The sequence below is a fragment of the Pongo abelii genome, chromosome 16 (genome assembly GCF_028885655.2).
Source record: "Pongo abelii isolate AG06213 chromosome 16, NHGRI_mPonAbe1-v2.0_pri, whole genome shotgun sequence".
NCBI classification, from domain to species: Eukaryota; Metazoa; Chordata; class Mammalia; order Primates; family Hominidae; genus Pongo; species Pongo abelii.
In genome coordinates, this window is record NC_072001.2 from 41,380,882 (window position 1) to 41,397,622 (window position 16,741).

The 16,741-nt window shown below is 37.0% G+C and overlaps 2 protein-coding genes across 4 annotated transcripts in view; one reads left to right on the forward strand and one right to left on the reverse strand.

Annotated features, from left to right (window-relative positions):
- Nucleotides 1–5,293, forward strand: part of FAM98B (family with sequence similarity 98 member B) — a 32,157-nt gene extending 26,864 nt beyond the window's left edge. The window contains exons 7-8 of the mRNA XM_024232898.3: nucleotides 389–556; nucleotides 3,345–5,293. Of these exons, the coding sequence (XP_024088666.2) occupies nucleotides 389–556; nucleotides 3,345–3,746 (570 nt within the window). The 3' untranslated portion in view covers nucleotides 3,747–5,293. The remainder of the gene's footprint in view (nucleotides 1–388; nucleotides 557–3,344) is intronic.
- Nucleotides 5,294–8,290: 2,997 nt separating this feature from the next.
- The window catches only part of RASGRP1 (RAS guanyl releasing protein 1), a 75,263-nt gene continuing 66,812 nt past the window's right edge, over nucleotides 8,291–16,741 (reverse strand). Inside the window, exons 16-17 of one of the 3 annotated variants that reach the window (XM_024232886.2) lie at nucleotides 13,433–13,818; nucleotides 8,291–9,767 (exon numbers count right to left, since the gene is read on the reverse strand). In XM_024232886.2, coding sequence (XP_024088654.1) covers nucleotides 9,633–9,767; nucleotides 13,433–13,818 — 521 coding nt within the window. In that variant the 3' untranslated portion in view covers nucleotides 8,291–9,632. Of the gene's footprint in view, nucleotides 15,543–16,741 lie in introns of all 3 variants that reach the window. The other 2 variants (XM_054531372.1, XM_054531373.2) reach the window with 2 other exon arrangements.

The window sequence follows — 16,741 nt, forward strand, 5'->3', positions numbered from 1 at the left end:
CCATACAGAAACTTGGTATTTCTATTTCTTACCATTTATGCAAGTTTTCCTTTTGTTTTTGCAAGATTTACTGATGTTTCCCTTTTAAATGTCCTGTATGTGGTTTTGGTAAAACTATTTTTTAGGTATTTTTTGTTAATATGTATAAAAATTTTTTTGTTATTTTTTAGCGAGTTGTTGCTGGTAGTTACATATTTTTAACACCTGTTGGTCTATTTTATTTGTTCTAAATTATTCATAAATTCTCAGATATTTGGGTGTTTTTGCTCTTTTCTAACTCCTTGCTTACGCATTATCTCCTTTTCTTTCTTTCTAAAGATTATGATTGTTTTTGCTCTTTCATTAAAATGTACTTTTGTTCCTTTTTTCCTTAACTCTTGTCATTTAGGTAAAAACAGATGATATAGCAAGAATTTATCAGCCTAAGCGTTATGCTTTGTCACCCAAAACAACAATTACAATGGCACATCTACTTGCTGCTCGTGAAGATCTATCCAAGATCATTAGGACAAGTAGTGGCACCAGCCGGGAGAAGACCGCATGTGCCATTAATAAGGTTGGTGTTTCTTTCAGCACAGTGGAAAGTGAATTGCTAATATCTTACTTAATGTTTTTATAGATTTTAGTCTATTTTTCTTTCATGTCCTGGTAAATGTTTAGAAAAAAGAGTGGCAGGGGGGTTCCGTCTAGGCTTAGTTATGTTATTTTTGTGTATGTGTGTGTGTTCACTTGAATTTGTGTATTCATAAATCAAAGTATTTTCTGAATTAGAGGAATTATAAATTGTTTTTGTCAAAGCTTTAGCAAGAATTATCTTCCATCTTTCTAAAAAGCAATCATTTTTTGTCAGTAAGAATCTTTCGGAATTGTTTCAAGTACTGACAGATTAGTTATATCCTTGGTGTAAAGGGAAGAAGAGTTTGTGCTTTAGAGTCAGACCAATCTGGGTTCCCAACCTAGCTCTATCATTTACTTACAGAAATGACCCTGAGCAAGCTACTGAACCTCTTTGAGCTTCTGTTTCCTGATTTGGAGTATACATCCATTTCTCTGACAGTAGTCTGTTTAAACGAGCTCAAGGAATCTGAGTTTTTCACTTTACAACAGCAATAAAAATAAACTAATTTAGTATGTTTATGTCAGCTTAACTGGCATGTCCTCTTCATTTAGGTAGAGCACTCCATGGCAAACTTTATTACAAAAGAGCAAAAAATCAGAAATAAGGGATTTGGATAATTTTAAAGCATCGTTTCTCACTCAGTGTAACTTGAGATAAAATACCTTTTCAGAGGGATGGTTGTTTTTAAAGTCATTTTGCTAATTATTGCTAAGTTAGGCATCACCAGTGTTTGCCTCTGTGCTTCTACTGTGGCTGAGTCCTATCTTCTGAAAGTGTTCTCTCTTTAAATATATTACCTAACATCTTGCATTGGGTTATAATTTACTCTTGCTGGATCAAGAGTTCTGTTTCTGTAAGTAACATTGGCCTTCTCTTCTGAGTTTATAATTTATGGTCTCATTATTTGAGGGTAGTCTTATGATCAGTTCTGGCATCTCCATATGCCCACCAACTTGCCATGTTTGGTAGAGAGACCAGTGAGAATAATAACCAAGAAAGGCTGTTTTTTGGATTTGGTAATTAGGACATCATTGCCATCTTTAAAAGAATGTTGCATACTTAGAACCTTGTCTCACTTTGAGGATATTGCACTTTTTGTCTTTCATTTGTGACATAAATCCTAAACTTGGTTTTGATTGGAGGATCAATGGAAGTGTATAATTAATTGGTCATTTTGGTCGAGGTAGTTGCTGTTTTACTTTCTTTCCTGAAAGGCAGTAGCAGGAAGCTATTGGCTTCCCCTTGTCTGTGGTGAGCAGATGACACCCTTCTTATTGCTATCTTTCCTCTGCTCATGGCATATAAAGCTGCTACTTTTTATAGAAGGTTGGATACTTAAACTCTTCCCTAGTTTATTTTTGAAAAGATTATAAAGCATAGTAAAGGAATTATATCAACTGTGTGTTTTCCTTGTAATAATATGATACTAGTATCATCACTGAAAGTAAGTGAGCTTAAGTTCCTTAAAAGAAGTAGTTCATTGAGAATCCTTCTCTCTCTTTGCAGTGATACCTGGAATTATAGTTTTTATATCAATCTTTGATCTCATTAAGGTCCTATGTTATATATACTTCATACATTTTTGAAATGAAATGTGCTTAGGAATATAATCTTTTATTGGATAATCAATTACCAAATCAATGGCAATGGAAAGTCCAGAGTTGTTATTGTATAAATGGATATTAAGTTAATGAATGTAAGGCATGTTGTTATATATATAAAAAATGTTTTCCTAAAAGAACTTCTTAGTGAAATGGGTACTACATTTGTTACAGAATTTGCTAAACAAATTTAAGTGAGAAAAAAAATTAAGCCTTTAAGTTTCAGAAATACTCTCTCAGATTGTTTAAAAATAATATATTCTAGGCTGGGTGTGGTGGCTCATGCCTGTAATCCCAGCACTTTGGGAGGCTGAGGCGGGTGGATCACGAGGTCAGGAGATCAAGACCATCCTGGCTAACATGGTGAAACCCCGTCTCCACTAAAAATACAAAAAATTAGCTGGGCGTGGTGGCAGGCGCCTGTAGTCCCAGCTACTCGGGAGGCTGAGGCAGGAGAATGGTGTGAACCCAGGAGGCAGAGCTTGCAGTGAGCTGAGATCATGCCACTGCACTCCAGCCTGGGCGACAGAGCAAGACTCCGTCTCAAAAAAAAAAAATATATATATATATATATGTATGTATTCTAAAGAATTTGTCATGTATCACACATTTTATATTTTTTCATATTTCCTTTTTAAAAATTTTCATTTTTTTCTTTTTTCTTCAGACTTGGTAAACAGGAAGTAAAAAAATTATTTTTTAAATTGAAACACAATAATTGTACATACGTATGAGGTACATAGTGATGTTTTGATACATACAATGTATAGTGATCAGATGGAGTAATTGGCATATCCCTCTCAAACATTTATCATCTCTTTGTGTTGGAAACATTCAATATCCTCCTTGTAGCTATTTGAAACTATATATTAACTACAGTCATCATACAATGGTATAGAACACTAGAATTTATTACTTCTGTCTAGCCGTGATTTTGTATCCTTTAACAGATTTCTCCTTATCCTTCCACACTTAATATTTTTAATATTAATTTGTTCTGCCATGTCTGATACTTTCATGTCCTTAAATATTGGCTTCTGTTTATTAGAAACAACATCACTTGAAACTTTTATGTAAACTTTTTTGAAATATTAGAAACTAAAAGAAAATGTTTCTTCACACAGGTGCTGATGGGAAGGGTGCCTGACAGGGGAGGCCGGCCGAATGAAATTGAACCACCACCCCCAGAAATGCCCCCTTGGCAAAAGAGACAAGAAGGCGGCGGTGGAAGGGGTGGTTGGGGTGGTGGTGGTGGAGGTGGTGGTAGAGGAGGTGGTGGGGGTGGGGGTGGAAGAGGTGGCTGGGGGGGTGGAGGAGGAGGTTGGGGAGGTGGTGGGGGAGGGGGAGGAGGGTGGGGGGGAGGAGGAGGAGGTGGTAGAGGAGGTTTCCAAGGCAGGGGAGATTATGGTGGAAGAGGGGGTTATGGTGGAAGAGGGGGCTATGGTGGGAGAGGCTATGGAGATCCATATGGAGGAGGTGGTGGTGGTGGTGGTGGTGGTGGAGGAGGTGGATATAGAAGATACTAAAAACTATAAAAATTAGATAGCAGTGCTTGCTTCTTTATAGATACATTAGAAATAGTGTTCCAAATAACATACTTGAATATCATCTTTGAAGTAAACACCATGTTAGACTCCCTGGTGATACCATTCTTGAATTGGTTAATATGTAAGAACATTGTTTTTTACTACCAGTTGATCTCTCAAATGAAGTGACGACTTTTTCCATATTCTGTGTACCCTTGAGCATGTTGTGTCTTTTTAAAAAACAAAAAGAACAAAAATTATTTTTTAAAATGTAAATATTTATTACCATCAGACTTGGAAAATGGAAAGTATTTTATTGTCATGATTGAATTTAGATTGTTACCTGTATTTTGTTCAGGTTTGAGACATATAAAAGATTTCACCTGTAATGGAAAGGAATATAGACCCTTGCCTCACCTGTATTGCTGTGGATGTGTTTTGTGGGTTTTTCATTCGATTTTACAAAATAGGGAAAGGCACTTCCAGTTGTATTTAGTAGGCAGTTGTGAATCATTTTTTTCTCTCATAGGAGATTCCTCTCTAGCCATGTTTCTGTTAAAGTTTCATTAATTGAAGCCCAAGTTTACTTTTTACTGTACATACTTATTTTCTAATTGGATTTGAAATCAGCATGATTTTATTCGACAAAGCAAAGTTTAAGATTGAGGTCAGAAATACTTTAATGGAGCAAAGACACATACCAACTTTACATGATGGTGTGAGAAATAGTCCTATAAACTGGTCTCTTCATCATTTGTGCTCTCACTTTAGATATCCAAATATTAAAAGGCAGGCTGACCTGTATCACACAGAATTAAGGCAGTAATTTCCTGCTTCAGTAGATCAAGGGTAGGGCTAAGGCATCCCGTGGTAATTCTAATTCACAGCTAGATTTGGGAAACACAAAGTTAGGGAATGGCTATATGTGATTTGCTAGTTGGAGCAGTCAAAGTTTTAGCTATCAAGAGTTGTGAATTTGAATCATGGCACTAGGTCGGGGGTGGTATGGATTGAAATGACCTTAGTTCTCAAGGAGTGATTTGTCCTCATTTGTCAAATGAGGAATGAGACACTTACCATCATCTCAGGTTGTTTCATAAAGACCTAAGTACAAATACAATTTGTTAAAAACTTAACAGAGGGCCTAGTTTGAATGCTTTAAAATGTAGGCCAAGTAATGTATTTTTCTCTTAGTGTAGAAAGTTAGAGAAAAAGAGCTGGTACCATAAATTTTTTCAATCTCAGTGTAAAATCTATATCTCATTGTAGGCTTCTGGTCAATACCTATACATAACAACTTAATGTGTTCTAACCAACTCAACTGAAAGAAAGCTGAATTGTTCCCAGTGGACAAGTAGTATTTGATGTTTAGCAGGTTTTTTTTTGTTATTTTTTTGGTAAACTCTGTGGTAAAATCTAAAATAATGTTAAAACCCTAAAAGTAACTGTTGAATATTCTGTAATCTTCGACATGTATTTTTCAAGCTAACCCTTTGAAGAAATGTGTTCAAGGTAGGAAAATATAAAATTTTTTGGTTATTTGTAAATTTATTTTTTGTGTGTTTATATTTAATGAAAAGATGTAATTTCATTTGTGATAGCTGAAAAAAGGCTTTCCATAATTAAGAAAATACCTTTATCAGTAGCTATGAACTCTGAAAAATAATTTTAAAAAAATTTTAAGAAAAAAACTACTTGAGTAAAATATTTCAAGAGTTTAAAAATCTTCTTTAAAACCTTTACATTTCTGCCTCATTTCTTTTTTGGTAGCATTAGTTGCTGATGAAGGAGATTTGCAACTACTTTAAACTTTTTTACTACTAAAGGTTTATGGTAAATATGGCAGAAACAATAGTTTATCAGTTTCATTAGATTTTCCGTAAGATTTCTTTGTACCTTTATAGGAGTGCTGCTTGGGTTATTCACTGCAATCACTTATTTCCTATCAAAGTTTAGCACTTGCTCCTGGAATCGTGTTGGAGCTGAAACCACTCCTCTGTACACATTCCTATAAACCTTAATTGAATGAAAAGCTGAATCAGATAGACTCTTAATATTTTACTCTTTCCTGTAAGGTGGGATTTTCCTGATAATCTTTGTTCAGTAAAAATTTCTTTTGTAGAACAATTTGTTCAGCAGTATCTAGAACAGCAGGAAGGAGATTTGGGGCCTTAATGGGAAAGGCCATAGTGTGAAAATGTTTTATAAATTGAGTGCAATACAACATGGAGTATGATGAATGGCACTCCACTGCTTCCTAAAATCTAACACTTCTTTTGATACCTCCTTTTCATTCTTTTTTGCCTGGTTCTCAATTTCATTTTTTAATCACCTCATTGTCCTTCCCCTTTTTTCTTCTCTTTTTGTCCAGCCTGGTACCTAATAGCAAATATAGACATGATCTTACTGGGAGTTTCTGCCTAAAGTAGTCATCTTTCCGCTGGACAGTATAAAGAGCATGTATTCTGTCCATAACATAATCACCACACTATTACTCATAAGCACACATCAAAAGGGAAACAAGGGTTTTCTTTGAACTTACTTTTGTTTTGCAGATCAGGGAAACCTTGCCTCATTAAACAGAAAAAGGAAAACATTTTAAATAAAAAACATTTTATTACCTGTATCTGTGACAAGAGGAGGCATGACAACCTAAAAAAAATTTGTGACCAGAAAAATGTCCTGAGCAGTGATACTATCTATACCTTGGAAGGAGCACAGGTTAGAGAAATGTGGGGATGAAAATTGGGGGAGGTGAGCAGGCAGTTTAATCTTGCCTTCAGGATCAGGCTGTCAGTGTGACTTTATTACTTTGTATGAAGTATTATGAATTGCCCAAATGATAAATACACCCCCATCTAAATGTTCCAGAATGCATTCCACAGAGGAATTTGAGTGACTGAAATTTTTCCTCTCTCTTCATTGGTGTGGTTAAACAAAAATTAGCTGGGGATTAAGGGAAAATTGTGGCTATGTCTGATCATTCTAAATAATCATGACCACAAATAAATTGCCCTGAGTAGGTCTGTAACCTGGATTGAACTGTCGTTACCAGTTTTATCCATAGCTTCGAAGGATTTCTTCTTTACGTGCTAGTTTGCTTAGATGAAACTGTGGAATTACAAGCCACAGAGAAGGGACAACCTCAAGTCTGTCTCCTTTAATGGTAAATATTTATAGACTTAATATTTGGGGACCACTGTAAGTTATGAATAAGATGGAAAGAGAGTGAATATTTCTGTAGTGTTACTTCTTCGTGTTGTAAAAAGATTTAGAAAATTTTAAATTGAATAGCTGCTTTGCCTTTCCTTCCAGGAAAACTCAATTTGATTAATAGAATAGGGCAGTGGTCTTAGCTGTGGAATATAGTAAAAATTCAGGTAAAGTGTTTACATAGTCACGAAGCAGAAGAAACACAAAAGACATTTGTGTTGCAGGGATCCTAATGTCTTTTATCATATAAATATTACACAAAGAAAACTTACATTAGGTATCAAAAAACTTTACAATCTGTACATTTGTTTTTTTCTTGCATTTCTATATTATACATTTTTAGACAGAAATTCACAATGGTCAGTAAAAAGGTAAGTCAGCAAAGAAAATGAGAAGTGACCCGGCTGTTAATACAACAAGATTTGTCCTTGTTTCGGCAGATAAATACGTGGCCAAACTAAAGTCGTGTGAGATGCAAAAATTTACACTAGGCTTGATAAGCCAAGACTTTTTTTTTTTTTTTCCAGATTTCTGTGATCCCACGAGCCCCATGTTGCTCAACACAAATACTATTAACTTGTATACTATACCTCTTTGGCCCTTGCTGGACTGTAAAAACCTGTGATGAAACTATTTCCTCTTCTCCGTTTCAGTGATATATTCTGCAGTACTTGATACTGTTTAGCCATTGCTAATCTGACTAATTAAGGGGACTGTGACCTTTTGAATCCCTGTAGATTATTTATATAAAAACTAACTGGGGATCTTTACTTTGAATGGAGAGGAGGAAGAATGAAAAAAATTGTGTTCCATTACTGTTTTAAAAAATTAGAGTATACCATCTTTGGTCTATATCAAAGGAAAAAAAGAATAGTGAAGAATATGAATTTTAGAGTTTGTCCTAACTCATGTTTGTCCTATTAAAAAGCAAGTAACAAAGTGTTACTATAAGTTTATATGCCAGGTAGTGGGCTTAAGCAGGCCTGCTTTGGGTATTTCTGAGTTTAAATTTGGAAAAGGGTAAATATGTGTGTAAAATGATTCTTTATAATGTAATGAAACACTAATTACAAGCTAGTTCTATATCACTAAAACTCAGTGCAAGGAGGAACTCAAATGGGAACTGGTCTTTCATAAAAAGAGAATTCCTAAATGATCTGAATCCTCCAGGTAAGCAATACTGTATATATACTTTGTATTCTTATGAAGACTTGGTGCTATTGGCTTTAGGTTTGGAACTTTTAATTGTTAACATATTCTTGGCAATTGGACAACTTGTTTGTTTATGAATTTCAAGTCAGTCTGTTACCAGACTTTATAGGCATGGAAGCTAAGTACCCCGAAAAAGGAAAATGATCATATGATTTTTTTTTTTTTTAAGAGAACTAAAAAGAGGCTGACAAATGAATTTGTGAATAGGTGCCCAGGCAACTAAATGAGCCCATTTATTATTAACCTTCATAATAGAAAACTCACAGGATTGTTACTTGTGATTTTGCCAAACAATACAATTTTACCTTGTGAGCAATTTAATCTTGTGACAAACTGAACTTTATATTTGTGACTTTGCATAAATGACTAAAACTTGTTTAATTCACTTCCACATTTTATGGAGGAAACAAAATTCCAAGCCACATGCATGCCTGATATTGTATATACATATTATATACATATGTACACACAGTCAGCTATTATTTAAGCCACTGATCCAATTAGCTTATTTCTAAATAGTATTAATAGTGAAGACAGTTAAGCATAAATTCATTTCAAAGAGAACTTTCAAAATAGTTTACTTCAGAAGATAAAAAGATGGAACATGAAGAGTTAAACAGACTCTTCATAGCCTTTTTTTTTTTTTAAAGCCATCAATTCCTAATTCTGTCCACTGTAGAATATATAAGGACAAACATGTTTGCGTTATGTTTATTTTAATTAGACAGTAATATGAGATGGTAATAGCTATGTTTGCAGGTACCTAATTTGATTGATTACTTATTTTATGATGACTGTAAGTTGTAAGGCTACAACTGTAAGTTGACCTGTAATTGGATAACGTCATGTTTAATAGGCCTCTAAAAAGTTGTGGCTACATCGGTAGAAATTGGCTTCTAGGTAGATATGCTCATGTGTTATGACTGTAGTGAGGAAGGAGGGTACACAGACTAATTGATTAGATCTGAGGTAGTGAAGAAGGAGCCAGGTTCACAAAGTATGCTGGGATACAGAAGAAATCTACTTTTGGAATATGGGTAGTTTTCTATTATTAGCAAGCTTTGGCTGGAACAAAGTAAGTCAGTTTGCAGAAAACACAGGGTAAGAAGCAAATACGTTTTCCAGAGATTTTAGTTTTTAGGAAGAATCAGCCAGGCAGGCCACTGAGATGCTCCATTGTCAGGAAATGATAGTCATGTTTTAGATCGCATACTTTTGATGAACATAAGTGGTATGTATAGCAAGTTTTGCGTTCTTTAGTTTTCCCCCTTTGAGTCAACTGACTGAAAGAGAAAACAGTGCTGCACACTAGGAATCTTTTAGGTAAATAAACAGTAACAGGCTTTTCCTTTTAAAGTACTGTTTTAAAGCTGGTCAGTGTAAAGTTCCTCAGGTCTGTGTGTTACAGTTTAGGAAATGAGATCACTATACTCATCTACAGACTGCTACTTAGTTTCTGGGCTAAGAACAGTCACCCTGCTCCATTTGAGCTAAGACATGATTGCTTTTTTCAAGCTGGAGGGATTCTATTTTCTTCTGTGCATATTTCAGTTGGATCTTTAGGGCATCATTATCTGCTTTCAGAGTATTTATTTCCTAAAGGGAAAGGAGAATGAGGTATGTTAATAAAGCAGCAATGAATAGCAAATGAATTACAAATTGAGAGCTACTTTTGACTGGCATCTCCTATTCACTGTGGCTGAGAATTAACAACTATTTTCAAGACAATTATTTTGCCCTGAATAGAAAATAGCAAGTTAAATATCAAACGAGCATTTGTAAGCAGCAGTTAGTCTTTGTTATCATATCAAAGTTTGTGAGTGGTTAATAGGCAGAATAAACCATTTCCGAGCAATAGGTAGATAATGACAAAACTTTTGGATGTTTTCTCGCGGGAGATCTCAACTTGGCAGAAACAGAGTCTCTGGTCAGGTCTGAGCCATGAAAGCATGACTGAGAATTCTTTAATGCGAGGTGTTAATTAATTTTATCTAAGTTTTTCCCCCACAAATTATTGAAAACAAATGTAACTTTTTGATGATGTTAAGAATTTCACCCCACCCCTAAGTTGAGATTTAGTGATCTAATTTGTAGTGGTAACATTATAGAGCCAACAGTTGATTTCCAGTCTTCTGATTTTGAGTCCAGTGTTCTTATATTATCCTGTACTGATTACTCCAAGAGAATATTATATATAGACAGTGTCTGGGTAATTTGGGATACACTGGGTTGTTTCTCAATCTGAATTATCTAGATAGCTGTCTCAGCTGCCATATAATATTGAGCACTTGCTATGTGCCTGTGCTGTGTGACATAATGGAATACCTTAACCTTCACAAACACCCTGAAAATAGGTTGTATACCTCAATCTTATAAAGGCAAATGTTGCCAATTCAACTGCAGAGTTGAGCCTTGGTATATCTAAACATAAAAGCTTTTATTTGCTTATTCTTTTGCCCCATGCTGGTTCAGTGGTGCATTATACTTAAAATAATACATAATATTTATTCTTATTAATATACATTATATATTGTAAATACTGATTTAATTTGACTAGTTATTATGGATAGGACTGTTGAATTACACATAGACTAGTCATTGTAAGGATTATACTTAATGGGAAAGTGGGACACATAATTGTTCCTCTAAAATACACACAGTGAATTCTGGACCTTAGGTCTATCTGACAAGCCTAAAAAGTAAAGAGAGGCAGTGGTCAAAATGCTGAGAGGGTTTACTGGCTCTGATGTTGCTGAGTAGGAATTCTAATCTTTCTGCGAGCCACTTCTTAAAGCATTGTTGCCAACCACATTTTTCCTTTTCATCGGCATGTAAAATGTCAAGATTTGAGGCAAACCTTTCAGAACATGGAATCCCAGCCCTGTATTTCACAAGAACCAAATAGGCTGTAGAGTTTAACAGCTGGTGTAAGAAATGTCTGGGACTGAAAACACAAATCTTTGCCTCCAAGACCAAAGTTCTTTCTATTCTATTGAGTTCATTTTTCGAGGTTTCTTTCATCGTTTTTAAAAGTTGCATTTGGCAGTTTCTATCCCTAAGAGGAAGGGGTTTGTCTAACCCACGTTTTGCCACCTTCTCATTGACTTGGTTTTTACAGCACATCTTAACAATAACTCTGAGCAAGAGAGTACCATTCATCCAGAAAATCTGTTGTTCTTTTTTCATATGTTTCTCTTAATATGTTCTTTGTACCAAGCACCAAATCAAGAGTTTCACATACATTATCTAACTTGTTTCTTCAGATGTTTCTCTAATTCAGTTTCTGGGGGTCTGACAGGGAAGCTAGAGCATTGAGGACAATGCAGGGAATCCTGAAGCCCTCGTGGACAGTTTTTCAGTCTGTAGAATGTAGAATTATATAAGGAATTCTACTAGCTGGATATTGGTTTTGTGTTTGCACTGACAGGCCTCCAAAAACACAGTGCAAACCTTGATGTTTTTGGGAAAAGCCAGAAAGGCATTCCTCCTCCTCTAATAAAGTGAATAGTAGTGTTGATATTAATGTATCCTTGCTTCCCTGTCTCTAAAATGGCTTAGTTATCTATAATTAACATGGGACAGTAGTTTCTTACCATTTATAGGTTCTTACCAATTATAGGTAACCTCTTGAGCCAGCCCTGTGAGTTGTGTACTCTACTCAAAACAAAAAGAAGTATAGTAATGATTGAACCTTCAGAATTGAGTATCTCGACAGTTGGCTGTTGGCTCGTCTTCCTTCTGCTGTTCCCATCTCCTACTCCTCCCCCCCGCTTTTTTTTTTTTTTTTAGATGGAGTCTTGCTCAGTCGCCCAGGCTGGAGTGCAGTGGCGCCATCTCGGCTCACTGCAGGCTTCGGCTCACTGCAGGCTCCGCCTCCCAGGTTCACGCCATTCTCCTGCCTCAGCCTCCCAAGTAGCTGGGACTACAGGCGCCCGCCACCACGCCTGGCTGATTTTTTATATTTCTAGTAGAGATGGGGTTTCACCATGTTAGCCAGGATGGTCTTGATCTCCTGACCTCGTGATCCGCCCACCTTGGCCTCCCAAAGTGCTGGGATTACAGGCGTGAGCCACCGTGCCAGGCCTTTTTTTTTTAAGGTGGAGTCTGTAGCCTAGGCTGGAGTGCCGTGGCTTGGTCTCAGCTCACTGCAACCTCCACCTCCCGGGTTCAAGTGATTCTCCTGCTTCAGCCTCCTGAGTAGCTGGGATTACAGACACCTGCCATCATGCCCAGCTAATTTTTGTATTTTTAGTAGAGACAGGGTTTCACCACGTTGGCCAGGCTGCTCTCGAGCTCCTAACCTCAAGTGATCCACCCACTTCTGCCTCCCAAAGTGCTGGGGGCATGAGCCACCACACCCAGCCCTATTTTCCTGTTTTTAATGTCATTGTTCCCTTCTCTCAAATCTTGGCACCATGTTTCCAAACTCTTGTTCTCCTTTCCTTGGTAAACTTTATTTTGTCTTTTCCATTGTCTCTGTTAGGTACCTGATAATTAGGACATTGTGAGCCTAACATTGAAGAGCAGCTCCTGTTGTCATAATTGTTAACATTTTATAGGTTATATTGCTCTATATTATATTCCACTGTGCGTTTGCCTGCTACTGTTGCTTTCACTATTCTAATATGTGTAAAAGATCAGCATATTCCCTGATGTGTTAGAAAAGATTCTCCTCGTTTATATTTAGGAGGGAGGCGTTTTCTATGGTGAGCCACAATACACTCACCTTTCTCTTGTTGTTGCTATAGGACTAAGATCACTAACTTCTCTTAGGAAGATGCTTAGGTAACCATGATGATCCTAAACTATAACCCTGATGAACATGTTAAAGAGACCTCTAGGGAAGGAGGATTTAGGCAAGTTCATTTTAGTTCCATCTAGAAAAGGAGTGGTATCATCAGCACAGTAAAGCTAACCAGTAGATACTGTGGTTTTTCTCTGGGAGCCTAGTAAACAGGGCTTTGGGCACTGGCACCAGCACTCTGAAATGCCACCACTTGTGTGGTGATAGGGAGCCCTGTATAGCCTGTGCTACTTGTGTAATGTGAACCAAGGCCCCCAGTGAGTTGTGAGAAAGCTGGAATCAATCCATCCTTTCTTCCTTCCCTCCCTCTCTCCCTCCCTGTTTCTACCCTCCTCCTTTTTTGTTTTAGACTGCTTTTAATCAGCCTGATCTGAATCTTCAGTCCACATGCTCTTTCCTGGTTTGGCCCCACTTCTCTAAGATAGTCTGAAAAAAAGGAAAATGAAAAGGAAGGTACCTGTTCCAGCTCTTGGTAGGTAGGCAGTCTGAGGTGACGGAGCTCCTCCTTTGATTTTATGAGGGAGTCTTTATTCTCCCACTTGACAAAAGCCCGCTTTCTGACCAAGACTGGGCTAGGACATGGAGAGGTGGGACTGGGAAGCACATAAAGAGTATCCTGGGCTGTCTTCCTTGGGGAAGACAGTACAAAGGGACCTGAAGGGCCCTCACTGCCAATCCAAGGCTGTGATTCAGTCTGGGTGGCCTTGTGGGCAACAGCCCTCTTCAGCCGAAGAGAAATCTTCTGTGAGGACACTCCCATCAGCATGATGGTCCGATCCTTACTCTCCTCACCATGTTCCACAGCCTCCCCATTAGGGAATGTAAAAGGTCCTTCCTCAGGTGCTGTAGGAAGATACAGGACATGCTAGTACTCTAGCTTAGGAAAGCAGAGACTCAAGACTGAGACATTAGTTTCAATGAGACCTTTCTTATTGTTACAGAAGTTCCGTATGTTCAAAGAGGACCCATTTTCAGGCACCCAGTTTAGGGGGTGAGGGCTAAAATCCAGGGGCTTTGCTGGCCAAGACATGGCCACTGGTGTCAAGCTACATCCACCTTGAGAAAGAGCATCTTCTTCTGTTTGCACGAAGGTTGCCTAGAGGGTTTCTGTTTTTGGAGGTAAGTTGAAGCCCCTGCCTCAGTGCCACAGGGTTTCATAAAATAAAGAGAACAAGAACAATATGTAGACAGAAATGCTCCATAAATACTTTTTTGGACCCTGGAATTTGGGAGCTCTCAGCATTCATGTCTCAGTCCTGATACAGACACCCTCTAGCAGATAAGAACTCTCTGGGAACCCGTTTGTACAGTGGGCACAGCTTAACCGTGAGAAAGAAGTTTTAGCTTTGTGGAAATGTACCTTAAAATGTATTGCCCTTGTTTGATACTGAGAGGAAAAAGGTAAGTTACTCTGGTTTTCTTTAACTAAGACCCACTACCCAGGATCCAGCCTAGTAATGTTAGCCATAAGGAGTAATTTCCTGGAAAAGTAGAGTAAGAGCAGATGTATTTGAGGTGGGTGACAGATAGGCTTTAAGATAAACTGCAGATCATCTCAATTTACTTTTTGGAAAGACTCAGCAGTGATTAAAACATTGGATAGTCTGACTTTGAAGACATTGGATTAGTATAGTCAAGATGGCTTTAAAAAACAACAAAAATTTTCTAATTAGTATTTGATCAGAATCAACCAGTTGTAAAACTAGAAATCTTACAAAGATCTTAGTTTAATTCTTGCCAAAGAGAACATAATTTAAATTAACATTTAATATTTATCCAATAAAGCTCAAAATTGTAATTACATAGTTAAGTGCTCAAATATTTAAATTGTTATGGTCACCCTAAAATAATTACATTGTCTTTTTTGAAGGAGTATTATGGGTGATTATTTTTTATATCTCCATTTTCAAACTTTTCTGTAATACAGTTATATATTCTTTTTACCAACCTAAATTGTCAAATTATGAATATAATCCCCTCTATTATTTAGGTTGAATTCCTAGACATACAGGGAGCTTGGGACAGAAATTCAGGCACTATACACTTTGAGGAGCAAAAGGAAGAAAGCAATAAGAACAAAAAGCAACAGAAAGCCCTTAAAATTGCAGAAAGAGTCCTGAGAGACCACAGTATTAACAGAAATTAGGAGAGTTACAAGTTTCAAGAAAGTGAAAGTTGATGAGATTGAGAAAGATAGTAATGGGCTAAAAGAAATCACTGGAAATTTTGATTTGATAAGCAGAAACCATCCCAGATAATAATGAGATGGAAACAACTAAGAATGGATGATATCCAATAGTCATTTTTGCCATTATAAATAGACCTTGACTTTTAGCAACTTTATAATAATATAGTAATTTTCATTTTGTTGCCCATGATACATGTATGTTTATCCTACCTATTGGTCTACTTCCTGAAAAGTACTTATCTTACCAGTGTGGGGCAGGGTTTGGAGAAAGAGGAGAGATGGCCTGGAGAGGAGAAATCTCTAACAACAGCCCCTTCAGGGATTCCTTTTTGAGTCCTCAGATTCAGGCTGTTCTCTGCTGTCTTTTCCACTTGAAAATCTGCATTTTATGTGACAGAATTGTGGTGCCCTAAGGTTATGTGTAACTCTGAAAATACAGAGTGCATGAATGAAATACAGGGTACAGGCCTATTTTTCACAATGGTGTTTGTGATTTCTATTAAAAGTTGAACATCAAATCCTTAATTGATTAGCATATTCTTTCCTAGAAAAGACCCTAAGAGGATTTTTACTCCCTAAGAACAAAACATCCCAAAAGTTTGAAGTCAGCCTGTGTTTAGATAGACAGTAAGGGGAAGGATTTAGGAAGACAGCAGAAAATTTTTACTTGGCTGATGTGATAAAAAGGAATGTTCATTTCTTACATGGAAGTGAAGCACTTAAGCTTTGATCTTAATTGATCAATAAATGCATGTTGATATTTACCACTGAACATTAGAAGTGCTTCAAATGCAGAATGTATACTATATGGACTTTTTCTCTAGGCATCTGTTGTAACGATAGTGGCCTTACCACTTTAGGGAGCTTATTTCAAAAGAATAATGATATTAACATATGGTACATACGTGTTAAGCCCGATTTTAAGTGCTTTATATAAATAAACTCATTTCTTATTTCCTTTTTTGGTTCTACTTAGAAGTCACATGGCTTCTTATATTAAACTGGCACTAACCTAATAAGCATTGGATTTTTGCTGAAGACCTATATGTTCTTCAGTTAGTCAAGGTGATCAGTGTTTTGATATGCTGGCTAACCAGCCAGCCCAGAGATCAGGGCCTAGTACAGCACTATGAAGCCTTGTGCCCCAACCCTCCCCAACAAGCCCTTCATGTTACTTTTTTAAACAGCTCCTCATTTTATCATATAGACAGGCACCTGTCATTTAAGACTCTCTAGACTGTCTCATTTTTCCACTTCATCTCTTACCTAAACCGCCTTAACACCTTTTTGTTTTTTCCCCACTATCTCAATAGTACTAAAGCTGTTCTGCCCTTGGCCTTTTGCTCCTACCGTACATCCTGTCTGGAATGTGCACTGTCCTCCTCCCATAACTTAATTCCACCCTTCCTTCAAGACTTAGCTGAAATCCCACCTTCTCCATAAAGTCCCAACAGCCCCAGTACAGCGATCTCTCTGCTGTGTCCTCCTGTCATTTGCTGTCACTGCAACCTATTTGGCTCTTAGCATATACTCTTGCATTGTTTCTAAACTGCTCTGTATTTGTATATTATCTTCCCC